The following is a 22,637-nucleotide window of genomic DNA, read 5'->3' on the forward strand; positions in this document are numbered from 1 at the left end:
TAAAATGAACCAAAACAAGGCATTTGCATCACCCTAGTGAGTTGGACAATAGTTACTATAACGAGGGTAGTTATTATGCCGTTATTGTTATATTGGGTTTTTGCTCCTGGCAACAATTCACCGTGCAGAAAATAAATTATGACTCACAATTCAAGTTTATTTCACACAGCCATTTTATGCAATTATTGGTTAATTACTAAACACACACTAAAACTAAGGAGGTTGGTGCCTTCACATGAAAGTTTCTGTTCCTAACTAATGGCCTATGAAATTCTTTGCAACTTTTGCAAATACAGCGGAACCTCAGTTTTCGTATGCCCTGTTTTTTCTGCAAAAAATATACTTGCCAAAAATACATCACGGTTTTCGTACTTGTTACTGTACGGCCAAACAAAGCACGAACATGTCTCAGTTTCGCTGAAGAAAAGATTGTGTTTCTCTTGGAGATGAGACACGACAGAGGTTTATTTGTTCGTAAAACGTGCACAAAATGACGGCCACTGAGTATTGCATATTTCGTGGGGTTCTGCATCCTTTTTTTATATTAAGCTGAAAAGAAGCACTGTTGAAATGAAGAAAGAAGTCGCAGCAAAGTACAATGGTAGAGTCTATTGTAAATATTCCTACTTAACATAGGTTGCAGGATGAACGGCTTCCGGGCGGCACTGCTGCTGAAGTTGAGATAAGCAAGTATAAAACTCAAACCGTCCACTCTTTATCTGTAACGACCCAGAATGTCCAGTGTCCGTATGGCTCTTCCATCCGAAACTATAGTTATTCTATATAAAATGTGTTTTTGTTGATATTTCTGAGTATCTGGACTGAAGTACTTGGGTTTATATAATGTCTGATGAAAAACATTGCTGCAGGTTACATTTTTCATCTAACCTTTTGGAACAAATTCATAACCAAAACTGAGTTTCCACTGTAATGATTATTTATCTTTTTAAAATTTTAATCAAGCTTCAATTTCCAAATGAAAGCATATGGAAAATTAAGTGTGTTGAAGGTTTACAAAAATACTATTGTCTGTTTGCTTTAATACACCAAGTCTTGCTAGCTACTACCTGAACTATTTAAAAAAAAAAAAAAAAAACCAAGACGCCCAACTCCTGAATGGGACATGTTCATCACAGTGAAGCCAAATTGCGCATAGTGAATCCAGCTAATGTAAACAGCACACTGAAAGCCACGACCCCTCCTTAACCATTCATGATGAGCATTTTAAAAAAACAGCCACTAAAAACAAAAAGCAAAAGTGTGGACTCTAAGCAAGAAAAACCAGGCTGACATAGTCTCTGTTCTCCTTTGGAGAGTGCTGCAATGTCACCAAACCTAATGCTGTTATCCCCACCATGAACCCCACACCCTCCCACCCCTCTATTGTCCTGCAGGGGTGCTGCTGGCACATGTGACCTCATCAGGACACAACCTGCAATATTTAGGCTGAGGGCGTGTGTGTGCGTGTGTGCGTGAGGATGTGGCGGGGTAGCTAGTTGGAGCTCAACCATTCAGTCGGTGGAGAAGAGGTCACCGGCTGAGGGCAACGGTGCCAGACCGCCAGTCACATTGGGCAGGAGGGACAAGTCAGGCAGACTCTGGATGTGGGACTTGAGCTCCTTCCTCACGTGGGTCACTCTGGCTAGCTTCTGCTTGTATTCCTGCACAGGACATACACATTTGAGATTTTTATTAATTATGATGCAACAAGCAAAATGAAATCATTCACTCAGTATGGATGTTTTAAAGTCAAGAATGTAAGGTGCCTATGTTAGCCTTGCCTCTAGTTTCTTCTCTCTCTCGACCAGCGCCTCCTTTTGGCTGCCGATGTAGTCGGTCAGCATGCGGGCCAACTGCCTGCGGTCCTCTAGCTCTGCAGCCAGTCGGCCATTGTACTCGGCCAACAGGAGACACGCTTCATCTACCGTCTTGGACAGCTTGTCGGCAGCCTCCTTGTCTGCACGGAAGAGACAATATGAGAAGTCAGGGTGCCTTTATTGTCGGTGCTTTACGTTTTTATAAGAATTTGCTTTTGGTTATGCTCACAATGGCACATTGTAAAATGGTGTTCATCTCTGTTCACTTTATATTGGTTGAAGAAATAAGATGATGAACTTACCAGTGATTTTCTCCAGCAATGAGACGTCTTGGACTTCCTGTGGCAACGAGGCAATTTTCTGCCGAACAGCCGCATCACCTGATGCAGCATTCTCCAAGTCCTGAAGTGCTTTCACCAGCTCCTCTGTCTGAGTGTGCGTGTGTTTTATGTGCATGGCCGCGCATTGAAGCACAGATAGTAGGTGCCATGCAGTTTAAGAGACAGAGAGTGAACAGGTAAGGGAAAACACAATGAAGATGAACAACACAGGAGAGAGAAAGGTGAGGAGGGTAAACATAACAAATCACATTAGATTTCTGGATACGGGAAGACTAACACAACAATTTAATCTTCTTGTGTAAGCATTCTCTGGCCATCTCACCAGTTGAGGTGCAGAGGTGTCCGTGATGTGAGGAGAGCCGTGGCTTCTGTAGTCATCGTCATCATCTTCCTCCTGCTGCTGCTGCTGTTGGATCTTCTGGTAGCTTCGCTTCACGGGTTTCTTCTCCTCTACTGAATCAAGCATGAAGACACCAGATGAAATAATAGTCATTACCGTGGCATTTTAGGCCATTGCTGCATATTTACTTGTGACATGAGCAGAATGAACGATAGAGGATTTGGTCTGTTGACATAATTTGCCTCCATTTGTGCATGCAGTATTTTTATTCTCTTTTTTTTTATATACATTGGTATGAAAATGTTTGGGCACCCTTGATAATTTAAGATTTTCCTTTATAAATCACTGGCTGCAAGTCTCTGTCCAGCCAAGCTATTATAATAATGATAATGATTATAATGATTTATATAAAATAAAAATAAAAATAAAAATAAAAATAAAAATAAAAATAAAAATAAAAATAAAAATAAAAATAAAAGATAAAGTAAGTGGCGGCACGGCGGTCTAGTGGTTAGCGTGCAGACCTCACAGCTAGGAGGCCAGGGTTCAATTCCACCCTCGGCCATCTCTGTGTGGAGTTTGCATGTTCTCCCTGTGCATGCGTGGGTTTTCTCCGGTTTCCTCCCACATTCCAAAAACATGCTAGGGTAATTGGCGACTCCAAATTGTCCATAGGTATGAATGTGAGTGTGAATGGTTGTTTGTCTATATGTGCCCTGTGATTGGCTGGCAACCAGTCCAGGGTGTACCCCGCCTCTCGCCCAAAGACAGCTAAGATAGGCTCCAGCACCCCCTGCGACCCTTGTGAGGAAAAAGCGGTAGAAAATGAATGAATAATGTAAGTGTTAAAAGGATCATCTATAGACCTGTTGGTCGGGGGCTGTTGGAGTCTTCTATGGCCAGTTTCAACTGCTGAATGAAGTCGCTTCTGTATAGGCTGCGCTCCTTCCAGATGTTCAGGAGTCTCTCCATGTGCTTTTTACAGCTCTCGTCTACTTCACTGCAAGAATAGTGGAAGTGAGTGAGAAGAGCAAAAAGAAAGAACAACAAGAAAAACTGTCAATTATTTTAGTTTAATGTACTTTTGTTTGTGATTTGTGAACAATCCATCTACCTTTATTATTTGGACATAACCTAAGGCAAAAGAACCTATGAACCCAACTGTAAATGCCAACACCAACAAGGACCATCATGCTGTAAATACCTGGCGACATGAGAGCAGGCATCCACAAGAACAGTTTCAAAGTCTTTCGTGAATTCAGGTCCTTTCTTCTTGCTATTTTGGATGACATCATTGGCCAGGTAGAGGAACGTCAGCTTCCTGCTGGTTTTAGCTGCAGGATGACAAATATTTTGCTTAAGATGATTATACACTTGAAAATGGACAACACCATCATGTTGCTTATCACTCTGTCCCATTCAACGTAGCATTCGCAAAAAGAAAAACACGAGGAAAAGTATAGTTCAGTTATATCATCGGACAAAACGGAAAGCCTAAAATAATATTTTGACAACAATAAGTTGCTGTTGACGATGATTAGATACTTGCTTAGCTTACCTTTCTTCAGCTCTCTATGCCATACTTTGACGATGAGGCCCGAGTGTTTGCGGTGGTGGATGATCCACAGAGACAGAGTCTGGACGCTCTGCTGCGAGCTGCTCAGCTCCGACAGCTTCTTCTCCAGCGCCGCCTCAGAGAACGACGACATGTCGGTGCGATGCTGTGTCCTTGGGAGCAGACTCAACACGACCCGGGTCTCAAAACCGACTGAGCTCCGAGCTAGTTGGGGAAAACTCTCACTATCATCAAGAGTGAACTTTTCACTTGACTCAAGTACATGCAGGATTAAAAAAACGCGTGCTCCTGCCGCCCCAAGCAAGGTAGCGTTAGATCAGCCGCTAAAATTAGGAAATCATATGAAGAAATAAAAATGCAGCGTTTTTAGTTGGCTTGCGGGTTACTGTTTGTTCAGTAGCTAAAGTGTTTGTTTACAGCCACAGCTAACGTAAGCTAGCGGCAGCCTAAGTAGCTATCCGCATACTATAAACTAGCCCGAGCTTTAGCCAGAGTTTAAATGTCCGACTTTCGATAACATCTGAGTAGAATACCTGTTCGGTAAGCTGGATGTGTTAATAAAACAGTTAACGTGGTGGTAGAAGGACTCAGAACTTGTCTTCGCTTGCCTAACTAATCAGGAAGAATTCTCCAGAAAAAAATGGCAGCTCGCCCTTTCACCCCGCCATGTGCGGCGCGTTGTAGTGACGTCATCAAGGAGGACCAACAACCGCTGTGTTTGAATTTCGGAGTCTGTGTCCTAAAAGTGCGCATTTGTAGGCTGCATGACGTCATCGTGCTCCATTGAGAAGAAGTCTGCATTCAAACCAAACTTCGTGGCCCATCATAGTGCAAAGCCAACAGAATCAAGCATTAAGTATTCATTCATTAAGTATTAAGTGTTCATTCATTAAGAATAGGTCAACCAAAGGTCAGCCAGCCCTCTAACATGCTCCAAATTGAACCAAATTAGTGTCATTTTTTGTGCTACATTTGTGCTGTTTTGTGCAGTTAAAATGAATGTTTGTGCTGCTTTCATTTTTTTCCATTTTAAAATTTAGACATATTAAACATTTGTGGAAATTTGTGTTTACATTTTTTAATTGAAAAACTCTAACAATGTATTTTAACTGATTTTTAGACCTAGAATCTTCACTAAAAAAAGTGCAGGCACTATCTATCAGTCTATGTCCATTTTGCATTCCCATTTGCATGCTTGATGCTGCGGTTCTAACACAATGGACAATATTCCAGCTAAAACAAAACAATTGCGGCTTGGATGACAAGTGGAAGTCAAATTGTTTATCAAAACAAGAGTCATATTTGAAAAGCACGCTTCAAATATCAACCGCAATGCAAAAACAATTGTCATTATTTCAAAATGATTAACAATTTCAAAAAGATTAAGATTAAAGTTTACTCCAAGTAGACCAATAAATCAATTAAAGCTGCTTGTCAGTGGAAATAAATGCCTCATTCCGTGTGTTACAAGACGTGATTTGTTCTACATGGAAAACAAGCACCAGTTACGTAAACAAACGAGACATTTGAATCTACGTCACTTGCATCATTTAAAAACCAAATTTCTCAAACATTTCACGAGTGGAGTGGAGCTTCCACGTCAGTCTGGTGTGACATGACAACTCCGTACCTGTTCTTATGCTGCCTGGTGCTGCAGGTGGCTGACGGAGAACTGGACTACATCTCCCATGGAGAAGGGCTACATCTGCAGGGGGACTTCTCCATCGCTGGGCTCTTTCCTCTTCACTATACCAACCGACCAAGCACGGGTTTGCCTGCTTTGGGTGCATGCAAAGAGTAGGTTTATTTGAATGTGAACATGCACTTTTCAGATGCATATTTCATGAAAGATGGTCTATAAAGCGAGTGGTTAGCCTCTAGGCCACACAGTCAGGAGACCGGGAAGACCTGGGTTTGAATCTGCACTGGGGTACTCCGGTTTGCACATTTATTTACTGGTAACAAATTGGCTGGCTAACTTTTGGAATGGGATGTCAGCCAACATGTTGGTACTTCCAATTTGGCATTTAAAAATATGTTCACAATTTTCTTGTTTTTCAAGTTTTTCAATTAAAAAATGTAAGCAATTGCAACAAGAAAAACACTGGGCTCTAATTTCCACAAATTTTTAATATTTCTACATTTTAAAATGAAAAAAAAAAGAAAGCAGCACAAACATTCATTTTAACTGCACAAAACTGCACAATTTGGCATTTAAAAATATGTTCACAATTTTCTTGTTTTTGAAGTTTTTCAATTAAAAAATGTAAACAATTGCAACAAGAAAAACACCGGGCTCTAATTTCCACAATTTTTTAATATTTCTACATTTTAAAATGAAAAAAATTGAAGCAACACAAACGTTCTTTTTAACTGCACAAAACAGCACAATTTGGCATTTAAAAATATGTTCAAAATATTCTTGTTTTTCAAGTTTTTCAATTAAAAAATGTAAACAATTGCAACGAGAAAAACACAGGGCTCTAATTTCCACAAATTTTTAATATTTCCACATTTTAAAATGAAAAAAAATGAAAGCAGCACAAACAATCATTTTAACTGCACAAAACAGCACAATTTGGCATTTAAAAATATGTTGACAATTTTCAAGTTTTTCAATTAAAAAATGTAAACAATTGCAACAAGGAAAACACTGGGCTCTAATTTCCACAAATTTTTAATATTCTAACATTTTAAAATGAAAAAAAAAAGCCGCACACACATTCCTTTTAACTGCACAAAACAGCACAATTTGGCATCTAAGAATATGTTCACAATTTTCATTTTATGAATTTAATTCAATTCCTTTTGACTTCACCAGAGGCCGACACAACAAGCATGGCTTTCATATGATGCAAGCCATGAGATTTGCCGTGGAAGAAGTGAACAACAAGAGCGGAGCGCTGCACTCTCTGCTGCCAGGAGTCACACTGGGCTACCAGATGTATGACATATGCTCAGCACCAGCCAGTGTACTGGCCACACTGGACTTACTGGAGCAACAGTACCATGGATCCGCTGCATCCTGGATGACGACGAGGAACACAGAAACTGTCGCTGTGATTGGTCCAGACAGCAGCAGCAAATCTTTCACCCCAGCCGCTCTGCTCGGTGCTTATCTCATACCACAAGTAAGTCATAATATTAAAAATAATGTATGCATTATAAATAAGGTTATTTGGAAAGCTTAAACCGGGGGTCTCAAACATGCGGCCCGCGGGCCAAATGTGGCCCGCAGGACACTAGTTTGAGGCCCCCGCCTTGATATGAAAGTTTAATGTTAGTGCGGCCCGCGCGAGTTTGATATGAATGCTGTATGATATCATGTACCCAGAAAAAATTAGTATGTTTGATTAATGTTCATGTTAAAGGTTAAATAACTGTTAATACTGTTAATTTTAATCTGAAAAAAAAAATGTCTACCCACCAACTATATATGGTTTCTTAAGTTTTTATTATTTATTTATTATTATTATTGTTATATTTACTTATGACTGATTGATTGATTTTCTTTATTCTTGATTTGTTTATGTATTTATCATCTTATTTTGTGTAGAAAAATAAGATATTTGACAACAGTGGAATGTTTTATCAGAGCTTTTCTTGTAGAAAATCGGAACCAAAGCAAAGTTTATTAATTTTTCCGTTTTTTGTTGTTTTTTTGGAAAACCTCCAGTGGCCCCCAGGTAAATTGAGTTTGAGACCACTGGTTTAAACCCTATGGTTATTATTGTGATGATTTATTATTAGAAACAAATATAGCTACCACCGGTATATGACTAAGGAGTGAATAAATAATGGGTTCACAACGACTTAGGAATCGGACAAAGGTATATAATTTAGTCTCTAAAAACTATCAAAGTCCTTTAAAGACCTTTAAAAGTTGCCATACACTGTATATCCATGTTTTTATTATTTTATATTGCTCTATTATCTCCAACACAGATCTCCTACGAAGCATCAAACAAGAAACTGAGCAACAAGATCCTCTACCCTTCCTTTTTCCGCACCATTCCCAGTGACAAGAACCAGGTGGAGGCCATGATCCAGCTCCTGGTTCATTTCAACTGGACTTGGATCGCCCTGCTGGGCAGCGACAATGACTACGGCCTGGGTGGCATGCAGAGTCTGTCCCAGCTGGCGCCGCAACACAACATCTGCGTGGCCTTCCAGGGAGTCATCCCATCCTACAGCGGAGAGACTGTTAAAATCATGAGGAATATGGTGGAGGGCATACTGAGGGCAAAGGTCAACACCATTGTGGTGTTCTCCAGTAAGTCCAAACTGAGCGGCTTCTTCCCTTTCGTTGTGGAACGTAACGTGACAGGAAAGGTGTGGATAGGTACGGAAGACTGGTCCGTCGCCACGCTCATATCTGGGATCGCTGGGATCCACACCATTGGCACTGTGCTCGGCGTCTCCATCCAGAACGCCGACATTAGTGGCTTTCAGGAGTTTGAGAGAAAAGTTGTGGAGGCTTCACTTCATCGCGGTGACAGTCAGACGGGTTCCGGCGGCCATGTTTGTCTGCAGAGTACAGATGTGTACAGTCTGGCCGGGAACAACTTCACTTTGGAGAAGTATGACATCACCTCGTCCTTCAACGTGTACAAGGCGGTGTATGCTGTAGCCCATACGCTCCATCAAGCTCTTCACTGTGACTCTGGACGTTGCCTGGTAAGGAAGGTGCAGCCATGGCAGGTAAGCTTGGATGCTTTTGGATGCAAGGTTCCTCTAGGCCAGGGGTCAGCAACCCCCGGCTCCAGAGCCACATGTGGCTCTTTGTTGTGGCTCCCTTTGCAATGCTTGAATCTTTTTAAACACTCGAGTGGGGAAAATGCACGTCTTTGTAATGAGTTTTAAAAAATCCAACTTTGTGTGAGACCATGAATGCATCCTGACTGAGTCCTGATTGCATGGATGTATGGTGGATGGATGGATGATGGATGGATGGATGGATGGATGGATGGATGGATGGATGGATGGATGGATGGATGGATGGATGGATGGATGGATGGATGGATGGATGGATGGATAGATAGATAGATAGATAGATAGATAGATAGATAGATAGATAGATAGATAGATAGATAGATAGATAGATAGATAGATAGATAGATAGATAGATAGATAGATAGATAGATAGATAGATAGATAGATAGATAGATAGATAGATAGATAGATAGATAGATAGATAGATAGATAGATAGATAGATAGATAGATAGATAGATAGATAGATAGATAGATAGATAGATAGATAGATAGATAGATAGATAGATAGATAGATAGATAGATAGATAGATAGATAGATAGATAGATAGATAGATAGATAGATAGATAGATAGATAGATAGATAGATAGATAGATAGATAGATAGATAGATAGATAGATAGATAGATAGATAGATAGATAGATAGATAGATAGATAGATAGATAGATAGATAGATAGATAGATAGATAGATAGATAGATAGATAGATAGATAGATAGATAGATAGATAGATAGATAGATAGATAGATAGATAGATAGATAGATAGATAGATACATAGATAGATACATAGATACATAGATACATAGATAGATACATAGATACATAGATACATAGATACATAGATACATAGATACATAGATACATAGATAATAAATATTCTCTTTTTGATGACCTCCTTTTGACTCATTTTTTTGTTTCAGCTCCTGCCGCTGCTTCGGGATGTTCGCTTCTGTCTGAAAAATACCTGTGTGTACTTCGATGAGAATGGCGACCCTCCTACAGGATATGACATCGTTACGTGGATTTGGAGAGGCACAGAGTGGTCCCTCAGGGTGGTGGGGTCTTTCAGTCCTGATCCCCTTCACCTCACACTTGATGAAGGCGCCATTGAGTGGGACAGCATGGGGACATCAAGACTGGTAAGACTGCTAAATATCACAGTGTACTTTTAGGGTTATCTTCACTGTCAATGGGGGGGTTAGTCAAATTTAGGGGACATTTGACTTAAATTGGTTGAAAGGCAAGGTCACCACCAAGCAGGATGGTTCATAAATCATTGACCATTTTTCTAATGATGATGACACTTTGATAATATCTGGATTACAGGGGTTCCCAAACTTTACCAACTCAGGGCCCACTTGAAAATCTAAAAAATGTCTGCGGCCCACCACTGTCCTATAAACAGTACATAGACAAAATGCTGCATTCTCTGGGCACTTAACATAATCATATTATTATTAATAATAAATATATATAATAATATTAATAATAAAATACATTATTATTATTATATAATAAATCTTATTATTTCTTAAAGATTTAAAATTTCAAATTATTAATTATTATCATTAATATATATTATGATATATATTATAATATATTATAATAATATATTATTATTAATATATTATTAACATATTATTATTATATAAAGTTTAAATATTAATTAAATATTAAATATATTTAATATATAATTAAATATTATTATATATTAATTATTATTAATTGTATTATTGTTATTATTATTATAAAGATTCAGGGTTGAAATTAAAGCAGGGGGATAAAGGAAACCCAAACTTTTAATCTGTGGTGTACACACAAGACAAAATTAATTCTCATACTTTTCATAACTGCATTCAAGACTGGCATGATGACCAGAGAGCTATGTTCCAATCATAAACTGTATAAGGTTCCTAAAATATTGGGACAGGTCAATAACACTCAATAGGTTATTATTTAGGCCTGTATTTCTTTTTATTGTGCAAAAAATATTTTACAATAAAAGTAATTAAAAAAAAATTGCAAAAATGAATCATATTTTTAATGACGTCTCATGGCCCACCTCCAGTACCACCACGTCCCACACTTTGGGAATCACTGCTGTATTACATGTATGCTACAATCTCTTCCAAAGGTGGCACCACAAGGGGATGTCCTACTTATTTCATGATTGTACAACATGTAAGCTAATGAAATACTCACCTTCTTGCTCCATACTTCCAGGTTCCACTGTCCATCTGTTCTCCATCCTGTACAAAAGGTCACAGAAAGTTGCTGAAAGGACAGCACACGTGTTGCTTTGACTGCCAGGCGTGTCCTGCTGCCACCTTCTTAAACAAAAGTGGTAAATATCCATATAATAGTATACTGTATCACTGTCGGGTTTAGGGTTAGAAAAAGTCTTCACAAATTGGAATCGAGAAAATGGTTGAACTGACCAACTGTTACACTTAACACAACTCAAAGCCATGTACTACTGGATCTTACTTTAGAATGCTTAGTGGTGTAGTTATGCAATTGACCAGCAGGTGGCGCACAAGACCAGCTACATCAGGGGTCTCAAACTCAATTTACTTGGGGGCCACTGGAGCTCGGGTCTGGGTGAGACTGGGCCGCATTAGGTTTTCCCCCAAAAAAAAACGCATTTATCAAAAACAAAAAAATTAAAAAAACTTCACTTTGGTTCCAATTTTCTACAAGAAAAGCTCTGATAAAACATTCCACTGTTCTCAAATATCTTACTTTTTATTTTTCTACACAAAATAAGATGGAAAATAAATAAACAAATCAAGAATAAAGAAAATCAATCAGTAATAAATAAATATAATAATAATAATAAAACAGCAAATAATAAAAACTTAAGAAACCACATATAGTTGGTGGGTAGACAAATGATTTTTTTCAGATTAAAATGAACAAAGCATTATTAGAGCCCTGTAGACATGACAAAACACGACTATAGTCACATTTATACTTTTTTTATTTACAACATATTGCGCAACTGCAGGGTCTTGAGACACATGCTAACTCGCAAACTAGAGAGCTAGCGACCTAAACGGTAGCCTTCAAGTTATTTCCTTTAAACTTAAATAGCCAAAAACTTACCACTTCCACACGGATAGGGAGGATAACTATTAACAGTTATTTAACCTTTAACATGAACATTAATCAAACGTAATAAACATGGATATACAGTGTATATACAGTGTATGGCACCTTTTAAGGGTCTGAAATGGTAGTTTTTAGAGACTAAATTATATACCTTTGTCCGATTCCTAAGTCGTTGTTACATTTGTTTCTATTAATAAATCATCATAATAATAACCATAGGGTTTAAACCAGTGGTCTCAAACTCAATTTACCTGGGGGCCACTGGAGCTAGGGTCTGGGTCAGACTGGGCCGCATCAGGTTTTCCAAAAAAACAACAAAAAACGGAAAAATGAATAAACTTGGCTTTGGTTCTGATTTTCTCCAAGAAAAGCTCTGATAAAACATTCCACTGTTGTCAAATATCTTATTTTTCTACACAAAATAAGATGATAAATAAATCAACAAATCAAGAATAAAGAAAATCAATCAATCAGTCATAAGTAAATATAATAATAATAATAAAACGGCAAATAATAAAAACGTATAAAACTAAACTAAACCTAAAACTAAACCATATATGTATAGTTGGTGGGTAGACAAATTATTTTTTTCAGATTAAAATTAACAGTATTAACAGTTATTTAACCTTTAACATGAACATTAATAGGGCGGCACGGTGGTCTAGGGGTTAGCGCACAGACCTCACAGCTAGGAAACCAGGGTTCAATTCTACCCTCGGGCATCTCTGTGTGGAGTTTGCATGGTCTCCCCGTGCATGCGTGGGTTTTCTCCGGGTACTCCGGTTTCCTCCCACATTCCAAAAACATGCTAGGTTAATTGGCCACTCCAAATTGTCCATAGGTATGAATGTGAGTGTGAATGGTTGTTTGTCTATATGTGCCCTGTGATTGGCTGGCGACCAGTCCAGGGTGTACCCCGCCCTACGCCCGAAGACAGCTGGGATAGGCTCCAGCACGCGACCCTCATGAGGAAAAGCAGTAGAAAATGAATGAATGAATGAACATTAATCAAACATACTAATTTTTTCTGGGTACATGATACCATACAGCATCCATATCAAACTTGCGCGGGCCGCACTAACATTTAACTTTCATATCAAGGCAGGGGCCTCAAACTAGTGTCCTGCGGGCCACATCTGGCCCGCGGGCCGTGTGTTTCAGACCCCTGAGCTACATCATCCGGGAAGCGTTTTGCTTTACAATATATTAAATCAAGACTAATTTTAGTGTCAATTACGCATTTTTGTCTATAATTTCACATGTACATGCTATTAGCTTGAGAAACATGCTAAGCTACCTTCAGTTGTGATTTTGAATCGATTAATTAGAAACCTATTTAACTAAAAGTTACCCTGCATTCGATGTTCCCCAGAGCCCACCCAGTGCCAGCCATGTCCCTTGGAGCAGTGGGCTCCCCCCGCCAGCGAGCTGTGTCACAACCGTACCGTCCTTCTTCTGGCCTGGGATGCCCCCCTCTCCATGGCCCTCCTCTTCTTCCTGGCCTGCTGCCTCCTGCTGACCTCTGTCTCGGCCGCCGTCCTCCTGCTCCACCTCCACACCCCCGTGGCCAAGTCCGCCGGGGGTCGCACTTGCCTGTTGATGCTCGCCGCTCTGATGGCCGCCTCTTTGAGCACCCTGTGCCATTTTGGTCACCCCTCCAATGCGGCCTGCATGCTCAAGCAGCCTCTGTTCATGTTCAGCTTCACGGTGTTTCTGGCCTGCGTCACCGTGCGGTCCCTGCAGGTGGTCTGCATCTTTAAGTTGGCCTCCAAGCTCCCACCCGCTTATGACAAGTGGGCCAAAAAGCAAGGCCCCGAGTGGACTATTTTCATTATATCTGCCATCATTTTGTTCATTTCCGTAACTCATGTGGCGATGGAACCTCCTGAGCCATCCCGCGATGTGGATTTTTACCCGGACAGCATAGTCCTGGAGTGTAGCAGCACCCTGTCGTACGGCTCAGGCCTGGAGCTGGCTTACGTGTCCCTGCTCAGCGTGGTCTGCTTCTTCTTCAACTACATGGGGAAAGACCTGCCGGCCAACTACAACGAGGCCAAATGCATCACCTTCAGTCTCACAGTCTACATCATTTCATGGATCAGTTTCTTCACCATCTACCTCATCAGCAGAAGCCCCTTCTCCATGGCCGCGCATGTTTTTGCCATACTCTTCAGTGTGACCGCCTTCCTGGGGGGATACTTCCTACCCAAAATATATATCATCCTGCTCAGGCCGCAAATGAACACCACAGCTCATTTCCAGAACTGCATCCAGATGTACACCATGAGTAAACAATGACTCTGTTTCATTATTTCAGTTCAATGCAAATGGAATGGTTACAAAAAGTTAACGTTATTTTTTTATTGTTAAAAGACAAAAAAAGTGATTGGTCATCACACTACCACCACCATATTTTACTGTTGGTTTGATGTTCTTTTTCTGTAACGACAGATGTGATAGGGGACACACCTTCCAAAAAGTTCAACTTTGTGGATAAATGCTCTCACTGTGGTTGGCTGGAGTCCCAAAGCGTTAGAAATGGCTTTGTAACATTTAACACTGATAGAACTAGATTATTTTTCCTAAATAATAATATGTTTCACAGGCACGGCGGTCGAGTGGTTAGCGCGCAGACCTCACAGCTAGGAGACCAGGGTTCAATCCCACCCTCAGCCATCTCTTTGTGGAGTTTGCATGTTCTCCCCGACCATGCGTGGGTTTTCTCCGGGTACTCCGGTTTCCTCCCACATTCCAAAAACATGCTAGGTTAATTGCCGACTCCAAATTGTCCATAGGTATGAATGTGAGTGTGAATGGTTGTTTGTCTATATGTGCCCTGTGATTGGCTGGCCACCAGTCCAGGGTGTACCCCGCTTCTTGCCTGAAGACAGCTGGGATAGGCTCCAGCACCCCTCGTGAGGAAAAAGCGGTAGAAAATGAATGAATGAATAATATGTTTCATTTCATTTTGTGTTAATTTGCGTTGTCAATATGTTTGATGATCTGAAACATTTAATTGTAGGATAAGCGGCATAGAAAACGGATGGATGATTGGGTTACACCATTAGATACAGTACATGTGAGGTGCAAAATATTGGAAACATCTCTCGTGCACTCTGTACATCAGGCAATGTATTTTATGCATTATGTTATTAATGCATAAATGTTATTATGTTATATGGCAGTCAACAAGTGATAGCTATATGCCACATCCCATTTAATAAACCATTTAAAAAGCACAAATTGGCTTCTCTCGCTCTCTCTCTCTCTCTCTCTCTCTCTCTCTCTCACACACACACACACAAACACACACGTATACACACACTGTTGTTAGCTGCTGTTTGTGAGTGGAGATAAAAAGGTCTTTTGTGGCTGGGGGGTCAGCCTCCATTGATGAGTAGATGTGTGAGTAGAGCCCTAGCGGGGCTTTCCCACAGTCTGACAGGACTCCATTCAACAGGAGAAGTGTGCCGCCCATCAACAGGCGCCACCTTTACTGTGGGAAGCCAATACAATTGAACACATCACTAACCCGGCAGCATTTGTTTGCCGCTGCTCTTAATGCATTTCAGGATATGTTTGATGTAATGGAATATTTCATTCAAATCAAGGTGATGTATTTCCCTGGAGGCCATCGACATGCATTAATCCTGAATTATTCCCGAGAGATTCTGTCTGGGATTGGCTGATAAGAGGCGAATAGCGTTCTCCCAAATTTAGTCCTTTTAGGACCCAAACATGGCAAAAAAAACAACACTTTTCATTCATCCATTCATTTTCTACCACTTATACTCACGAGGGTCGCGTGTGGCCAGCCAATCACAGGGCACATATAGACAAACAACCATTCACACTCACATTCATACCTATGGACAATTTGGAGTCGCCAATTAACCTAGCATGTTTTTGGAATGTGGGAGGAAACCCAGAGAAAACCCACAAATGCACGAGGAGAACATGCAAACTCCACACAGAGATGGCCGAGGATGGGATTGAACACGGGTCTCCTAGCTGTGAGGTCTACACGCTAACCACTCGATCGCCGTGCAGCTCCCGACACTTTTCAAAGATCTATTTTCAGCTGTCTCAAAATATCATTTTTTTTCCAAATTGTTTCCACTACGGGCTGCACGGCTATAGAGTGGTTAGTGCGCAGACCTCACAGCTAGGAGACGTGGGTTCAATTCCACCCTCGGCCATCTCTGTGTGGAGTTTGCATGTTCTCCCCGTGCATGCGTGGGTTTTCTCCGGGTACTCCGGTTTCCTCCCACATTCCAAAAACATGCTAGGTTAATTGGCGACTCCAAATTGTCCATAGGTATGAATGTGAGTGTGAATGGTTGTTTGTCTATATGTGCCCTGTGATTGGCTGGCCACCAGTCCAGGGTGTACCCCGGCTCTCGCCCGAAGACAGCTGGGATAGGCTCCAGCACCCCCCACGACCCCCGTGAGGATAAGCGGTAGACTACACTTTTCTGGTCTGGGAGGTGAGGGAAACCACTGTCAGTTAAGGGGTCAGTTTTTGGCCTCCTCTATCTATTATTATAAGTTAAAAAGCCACTTTGCGTTACTGAAACATTCTGTAGTTTCTAGCCTTTCCACACAGAAATATGTTCAGGTCAAAACAGTAAAGTATATGAAGGTTTTAGCCTTTCATTCACACAGAGAGGGCATTCTAGGGACCTGAAACTGTATTTTATGAAAACACTGTGGCAGAGCAAAGGACACCGAGGATTCTGTCATCAGTGTGTAATTCTGTGCTAACATTTAACTGGTTCCAGCTTGTGTCAATCAAAGGGTGTATGGGTGTACTCCATAGTGCACTGTAAGCAGTGACTTAAGTAACGCGTTACCTTTGCATAACCTTTATTTTCAGTAACGAGTAATCTAACGTGTTACTATTTCAAAACACAGTCACTCTGCGTTACTATGGTAGCGGCGGCGGAATACTGAATAACGGTAGTCAGGATGGCTGTATTCAGTTGGCCGTTTATTTTCACAAACAATATAAAGCACTTACTGTCCTGCCGGCACACTTGGCTCCCCATTTAATATTTTATTACAAGCTTCAATTGTACAAAACAATAACAATATAAGCAGAATTACAGGAACATAAAAGTGCAATTCTACAGAACAATATCAACATAAATTAAAAAAAAAGAATAACAAAGAAAGGAATGTGCGAGGGATATTGCTTGAAAATAAGAACAACAAAATAAAAATAGAAAACATGTCACTTAAGCTTCTTCTTCATATGAATTGTTTTTAGAACGTTCTCCAATGTATGAAAGGTTTTCAGTGCTTTTATGTTTTTGAATATCAGTTTCAGTGATTCATATAATATTTTCAGTTCAGTTCAGAAGAAAACCGGTGAATATTTGGCTTGCATGACATGACAGACTTAGCTCCCCATGGAAACACTCAGCAGTACTTACTTAGAACTCTTCTTCTACTCTCTTTTCTTCCAAATGCCCACTCCAACCAGCAAGCGGAACTCGACCGCCCTCCAGTGTCCACACACGAAACAGCAACTTGGAACAACACACCCAACGCTAGTTCAAGTTTAATTTAAAAACATGGCTGATGTTGCAAGGTGCAACGTCACTAGGTTCTGATAACAGGGGGGGTTATCCTTGGAGATGCACAGGATATGAATGAATGTATTAATGCATTTAAAAAAATAAAAATATCCAAAAAACAAATAAGGATCAAGAACTGGGAAATAACTTTCCCACTTTTGGACAGATTTAGTAGAGATACTCAGTTGTTTTAGGCCACCATTAAATTGACACAAGTACACACAATCTACACTGCAAAACCGCTGCTCAAGCTCCGCAACCATTCTGTCCAGTGGACAGTCATCAATTATAGAATAATCATTATTATATTATTAATTAGCCTATTATTATTACTATCATCATTCTTCTTCTTCTGATTACTACTGCTACTACTTAGCCTGCTTTTGCCCTAATTTGTCAGATATTCTTTTGTAAAAAAATTTAAATTAAAAATATCAAATTATTTAGCGGGTCTTAGGCCTAATGACGCCACTGGTTGCACCAATAAAAATAATCTTAAGGCCGGTTGTCGTTGGTGAAGGGATGTTGCAGGCAGCCACTGTCGAGTAAAGAACAGTGCAATCATAGATTGAGTCTACAGTACATACTTGTTTAATTCTAATCAACTCTAACATATTGATATCAAATGGATGACGTTACATTGCGCACCAATAAGTGTTAATACAAACAACATGTGTCAGAAAAGTCACGGGACTGGGTATGCTATGTGAGCTATTTTAGTCACATTTCTGAACAGGAATATGCAACTGTTTTTTCAATGATTGTTAAATGTTTTATTGTAAATTGTCATACAAAATGAGTTTTAAGAGCGTAAATGTCATAGCAAAACCAGTAACACCGGTAACATCCCATTCACACACACACACACACACAAAAACAAGTCATTTGGCATCCAACAATAAAGAGAGAAATATTCTCAACACGGGGCTGTCAGGACAACACAATATGGCAGAGATACACTGTTACATCAAGGAAGATAAACTCCACTGGAGTAAGAAGCATTGAACAAAACAACCATCACACAAAAACAACTTTTTAACACGGAGAAAAAAGGTCAAATGGTGAATCACAGTCATTGCAAAAAAGAAACGTGACAAATAAGTGAGCACTGTTGCTATTTGCGTCCATCAATATGATGAGACATTAACGAGCAAAGGTGGAAATGCATATTTCCTACAAAGTGAGGGGGGGGTGTCAGGGTGGTCCCCTCAGGTGTGTTTGTGTCTGATGAGTCTTCTACCAATTCTACCAAGGCCTCCACACAGCACCTGTGCTGCTCTGCTGCAGCCTGGTTCCTCTGCTGGGGGAGCACACAGGAGAGGAGCCTCTCTGGATCATCTGCTGCTGAGCGGAGAGGAAATGCAGTGAATCCGTCCAGCAGTGAGAGAAGCCTTGGCTGTAGTCACCGCCATTGCTGCCGGAGGTGGACTGATGCTGCTGCTGCTGGTGGAGCTGCTGCCTCAGGAAGCTGACGGTCATCTCCAGGATGTCTGCTTTCTCCAGCTTGGAGTTGGGCTCCTGTTGGTGGAACTCTTTCTCCAGGATGACCTTGAGCTGCTCGATGCAACTATTGATGCGATCTCGGCGCAGTTTCTCCACCATGGGCTTTCTCAACTACAGAAGGAACAGACACGTTGGTTAGGACTACAATAAAATAATGTATTCTTTTTAAAAATATACCCAGTCTCGTACTTACTTTGATGGTGTCTTGCTCTGAGATCCTGGTGTACTGCATGAAGGAGTAGCTTGAAGAGCAAGGAGCCATGTTTGGGCAAGCAGGTAAAGAGAAGAGAAGTTTCTTCCAGGACAGTTCTGCTGGCTCTGATGTCTGCAAAGGGGCTGCTCCTACTTTTATAGACGTACATTAGCATAACAAAGCCATGTGTCTCAGGCCGCGCTGGGGTTCCCACACTCTGACCAGTGGGACTCCCGGCACAACAATAGAGCAGCCATCAATAACCCACAGGTCATCTATCTGTGCTGGGCTTGTTTCCCAAGATAAACAACAAGTGATAAAGCAGGCCTAAATATATACTCATCATCACACACATTATACATAAGAATATTGTTTTTTGGGTGGGTGGCCAATGGAAAAAGAGGAGGAAGTGACTTCTTAAGGGGGGGCAATGAAAAGACCAAATGCTTCAGTGCAATAAAACAATATAAAGCGAGAAGTATGTGTCACACAAACAGGAACAGTGGATGTATAAAATAGCGTTAATCTTGGAAAGCTAAATAGTGGCTAATATGAGAAAACGTCGGCAGTAAGCCTGGATGGATTATTTGTTGTGTGTTCACTTTGTGCCAGACTTTCACTAAATAATTCAAATGAGTCCACCAGCATTTTCAGACATTTCTACAGGAATGTTTTATGCCATTTATTTGATGGAGGCTGCAGTTTTATGTACTATTGACATGTCAATATGCAATCACTTCTATGGGATGCTTGCTGATGTTTTACTAATAAACATTGTCATAAAAAAAGAGTAAAATGCAGAATTCAAATTCAAATAAGACACCAGCATTTTCAGACATTTTAAATGGATATTTTATGCCATTTATTTGATGGAGGCTGTAGTTTTATGTACTATTGACATGTCAATACAATATGCAGTCACGATGCTTGCTGATGTTTTGCTAATAAACATTGTCATAAAAAAAGAGTTAAACTGCGGAATTTATTCTGATGTATCTTATAAATTAAATAAAATAACTTTTTAAAAAAGAGAGAGAAACGAATAATAGGAAAATAGAATAAGAATAAATGAATTGAGCCTGTATCTATCTAGCTAGCTGTTAGATACGCACGTGGGAAAAGCACGTGAATGGAAACCATAAAATAGCAGATCAAAGGCTTGTTGCCAGGTGCGAAAATTGGCACGAGCCTCCCAGTCGCGCCAGGCAGGATGAAACCACGTGCCACGGTGGTGGTGATGCCGTAATGTAAACAAACGCACGCGCTCGCGGGAAGGCATACGACAAAGTGGCGCCTGCGTGCTCTTCTTGGGAGCCAATTTTAGTGACGTCACGTAGCGGTACTACAAGCCGGGACGTGAGTGTGTGGCCATATTATCAGGTACACCCACGCATGATTTTTAGTCCCAGCTATATTATTTAACTGTATTATTTATAGCAGTGCAGCTCTCCCTGATGCTGAGGCCAGTGGGGGTATTTTCTACCTTCATATGTGAGTGGTGGTGTGCAGTGGGTGAGCCACAGGTTGCCATGACCACCCAGGTCCCCTTCACTGGACATCCAGACAGTTCAGTTATCAACTGTGTGATACATGCAGCATGTGAATGATGCGTCAGATTAGTGTCATCTTTTAATGGCGTTATCACCAGCTGCCAGAGCTCCTCCCGGGCCGCCAGATGTATATGTGTGTGTGTGTGTGTGTGTGTGTGTGTGAGTAGTGATGTGCACCCACTTTCCCACCAGTTCCCAACATCAGTCTGAATGCACTACAAAAGCCTCAACCACGCTCCTCCATGCTCCGCCGGGAATGTTAATTGATCTTTTGTTGTTGCCAGGCAGCCACAACACAAACCTCGTGCACCATCCCGCCTCCACTACAAAACATTTTATACTCCACGCAGCCTGTGTGAGAAAGCTGGTGAGATAAGAGACCCCTGTGATAGCATCACCGTCATAAAGTTGGCCACACTATGTCTTTATGTTGATAAACAACCACACAGATATAGAGTTCTGAAGACAAGACAAGAAATAAAATAAAATAAAATAAAATAAAATAAAATAAAATAAAATAAAATAAAATAAAATAAAATAAAATAAAATAAAATAAAATAAAATAAAATAAAATAAAATAAAATAAAATAAAATAAAATAAAATAAAATAAAATAAAATAAAATAAAATCCCCTGTCCTCATCAGGCGGTCAGATCTGGAACCAATTAACTGTTATCAATGAGGGACAATCCATACCAAGAGTGTTAGTATGGATCTTTATACACATTAAAAACACCAAAATTAATATTGTAAAGTACATCTATATGTATCTATCTATATTATGTCCCTCCCAATGCATCTGTATTGTGTGAGTGATTTTTCCTGCCATGAAGGCATCTTCTTTACCTCGTCTTCGTTTCTTTGTTTGCATGTATGTGTGCAAAGCCTGCAGGGGTGAGGGATGGGGGACGGGGGATGGCCTCTTTTTGTCCACAAGTGTGCCTGTGTGTGTGTGTGTGTGTGAGAGAAGACCGCCATAAAAAAAGTGGTGCTCCATTATGATGGTGGCAGCAGAGAGCGTCTTCCCGTCAGCAATGATCTCTGTGAGTGTATCCTCTGTGGTTTCCCACAGTCTTGGCCCATTCAGCGGTGCCTTGGACAGGAACAATGGACGTGTGTCTAGTTACACATCACATTAGCGACGCTGTTTGATCTCTTGTTGGGAACGGGGCGGCGGGCAGGGGCGGCTTGGACCTGCAGGGCCATCTGGCTCGGCCTACCAGACCCTGAGAAAGTCAGTGGAAAGGAATGCCGCGAGTTGTGCGCACACACAAATAGTTGTGAAAGACTTTTTTTTTAGGGGCACTTGACACATAATTCAAGCACGAGACAGCACAGCACGCCCATGACCATCACATGTGGACAGAGGGAGGGAGGGAGGGGGGTTGGCATCCATTTGCCCTTACTTAGAAAACTTGGCAAATATGAGTTTATTATATCATAGAATACAATATAAAATGCATTTATTGATTACTTATACTAGTGATATAGGGTTACGTAAATAAACATTGTGTTGTGTACAACCTAATTTCACATATCAGAATTTTAAGGGTCATTTATGATAGTTTAAGCACCATCTCCAGGTAGCATTAAATTGATTCCATGCTCTTTTATTCAAATAAATTATTTTCTTTTGCCTTATGGTAATGTTTTTAAAGTGCGGATCTTTGGAATAGAAAGCGTATGATGTCACCGGATCGCAGGTGATGATGTTATGGGAAACTTGGTGAGGTATTGAGGTGTTTTCCCTAGAGAAAGCTTCAAGTCATATTAGATTACTGGATCAGTTTTAGCCCTTTTTGTAACAAAATGAAAAATGGCCGCCGGCATGCTCTGAGTTTTCAGTATACGGCCT

At 40.6% G+C, this 22,637-nt stretch overlaps 3 protein-coding genes across 5 annotated transcripts; 1 reads left to right on the top strand and 2 right to left on the bottom strand.

Annotated features, from left to right (window-relative positions):
* Positions 1–1,080: 1,080 nt before the first annotated feature.
* On the bottom strand, positions 1,081–4,785 carry rprd1b (regulation of nuclear pre-mRNA domain containing 1B). 3 transcript variants are annotated; one of them, XM_058084348.1, is made up of 8 exons: positions 4,608–4,783; positions 4,057–4,278; positions 3,703–3,832; positions 3,365–3,498; positions 2,481–2,611; positions 2,120–2,246; positions 1,782–1,957; positions 1,081–1,661 (listed from the first exon to the last, which is right to left on the bottom strand). In XM_058084348.1, exons 2-8 carry the CDS (start codon positions 4,205–4,207, stop codon positions 1,512–1,514), a joined length of 999 nt encoding a protein of 332 aa, XP_057940331.1. In that variant the 5' UTR covers positions 4,208–4,278; positions 4,608–4,783; the 3' UTR covers positions 1,081–1,511. The 3 variants fall into 3 exon arrangements, with proteins under 3 accessions (XP_057940331.1, XP_057940332.1, XP_057940330.1); XM_058084349.1 differs by having other exon boundaries at positions 2,481–2,608; positions 4,057–4,785; XM_058084347.1 differs by having other exon boundaries at positions 4,057–4,783.
* Positions 4,786–5,689: 904 nt separating this feature from the next.
* On the top strand, positions 5,690–15,053 carry LOC131136848 (taste receptor type 1 member 1). The gene is made up of 6 exons (XM_058084135.1): positions 5,690–5,871; positions 6,896–7,205; positions 8,020–8,775; positions 9,767–9,985; positions 11,070–11,190; positions 13,330–15,053. Exons 1-6 carry the CDS (start codon positions 5,690–5,692, stop codon positions 14,253–14,255), a joined length of 2,514 nt encoding a protein of 837 aa, XP_057940118.1. The 3' UTR covers positions 14,256–15,053.
* Positions 15,054–18,344: 3,291 nt separating this feature from the next.
* On the bottom strand, positions 18,345–19,346 carry her12 (hairy-related 12). The gene is made up of 2 exons (XM_058084904.1): positions 19,233–19,346; positions 18,345–19,150 (listed from the first exon to the last, which is right to left on the bottom strand). The coding sequence occupies exons 1-2, from the start codon at positions 19,299–19,301 to the stop codon at positions 18,782–18,784; spliced, it is 438 nt and encodes a 145-aa protein (XP_057940887.1). The 5' UTR covers positions 19,302–19,346; the 3' UTR covers positions 18,345–18,781.
* Positions 19,347–22,637: the final 3,291 nt, after the last annotated feature.

The sequence above is a fragment of the Doryrhamphus excisus genome, chromosome 10 (assembly GCF_030265055.1).
Source record: "Doryrhamphus excisus isolate RoL2022-K1 chromosome 10, RoL_Dexc_1.0, whole genome shotgun sequence".
NCBI classification, from domain to species: Eukaryota; Metazoa; Chordata; class Actinopteri; order Syngnathiformes; family Syngnathidae; genus Doryrhamphus; species Doryrhamphus excisus.

Coding starts and splice junctions, on each gene's coding strand:
- rprd1b (XM_058084348.1), bottom strand. CDS start 4,207: ATGTCGTCGTTCTCTGAGGCGGCGCTGGAGAAGAAGCTGTCGGAGCTG. Junction 3,833..4,056: donor GCATAGAGAGCTGAAGAAAG/GTAAGCTAAGCA, acceptor GTCATCCTGCAG/CTAAAACCAGCAGGAAGCTG. Junction 2,612..3,364: donor CAACAGCCCCCGACCAACAG/GTCTATAGATGA, acceptor TGCTTGATTCAG/TAGAGGAGAAGAAACCCGTG.
- LOC131136848 (XM_058084135.1), top strand. CDS start 5,690: ATGACAACTCCGTACCTGTTCTTATGCTGCCTGGTGCTGCAGGTGGCT. Junction 7,206..8,019: donor GTGCTTATCTCATACCACAA/GTAAGTCATAAT, acceptor TCTCCAACACAG/ATCTCCTACGAAGCATCAAA. Junction 8,776..9,766: donor GGAAGGTGCAGCCATGGCAG/GTAAGCTTGGAT, acceptor TTTTTGTTTCAG/CTCCTGCCGCTGCTTCGGGA.
- her12 (XM_058084904.1), bottom strand. CDS start 19,301: ATGGCTCCTTGCTCTTCAAGCTACTCCTTCATGCAGTACACCAGGATC. Junction 19,151..19,232: donor CAGAGCAAGACACCATCAAA/GTAAGTACGAGA, acceptor TTCCTTCTGTAG/TTGAGAAAGCCCATGGTGGA.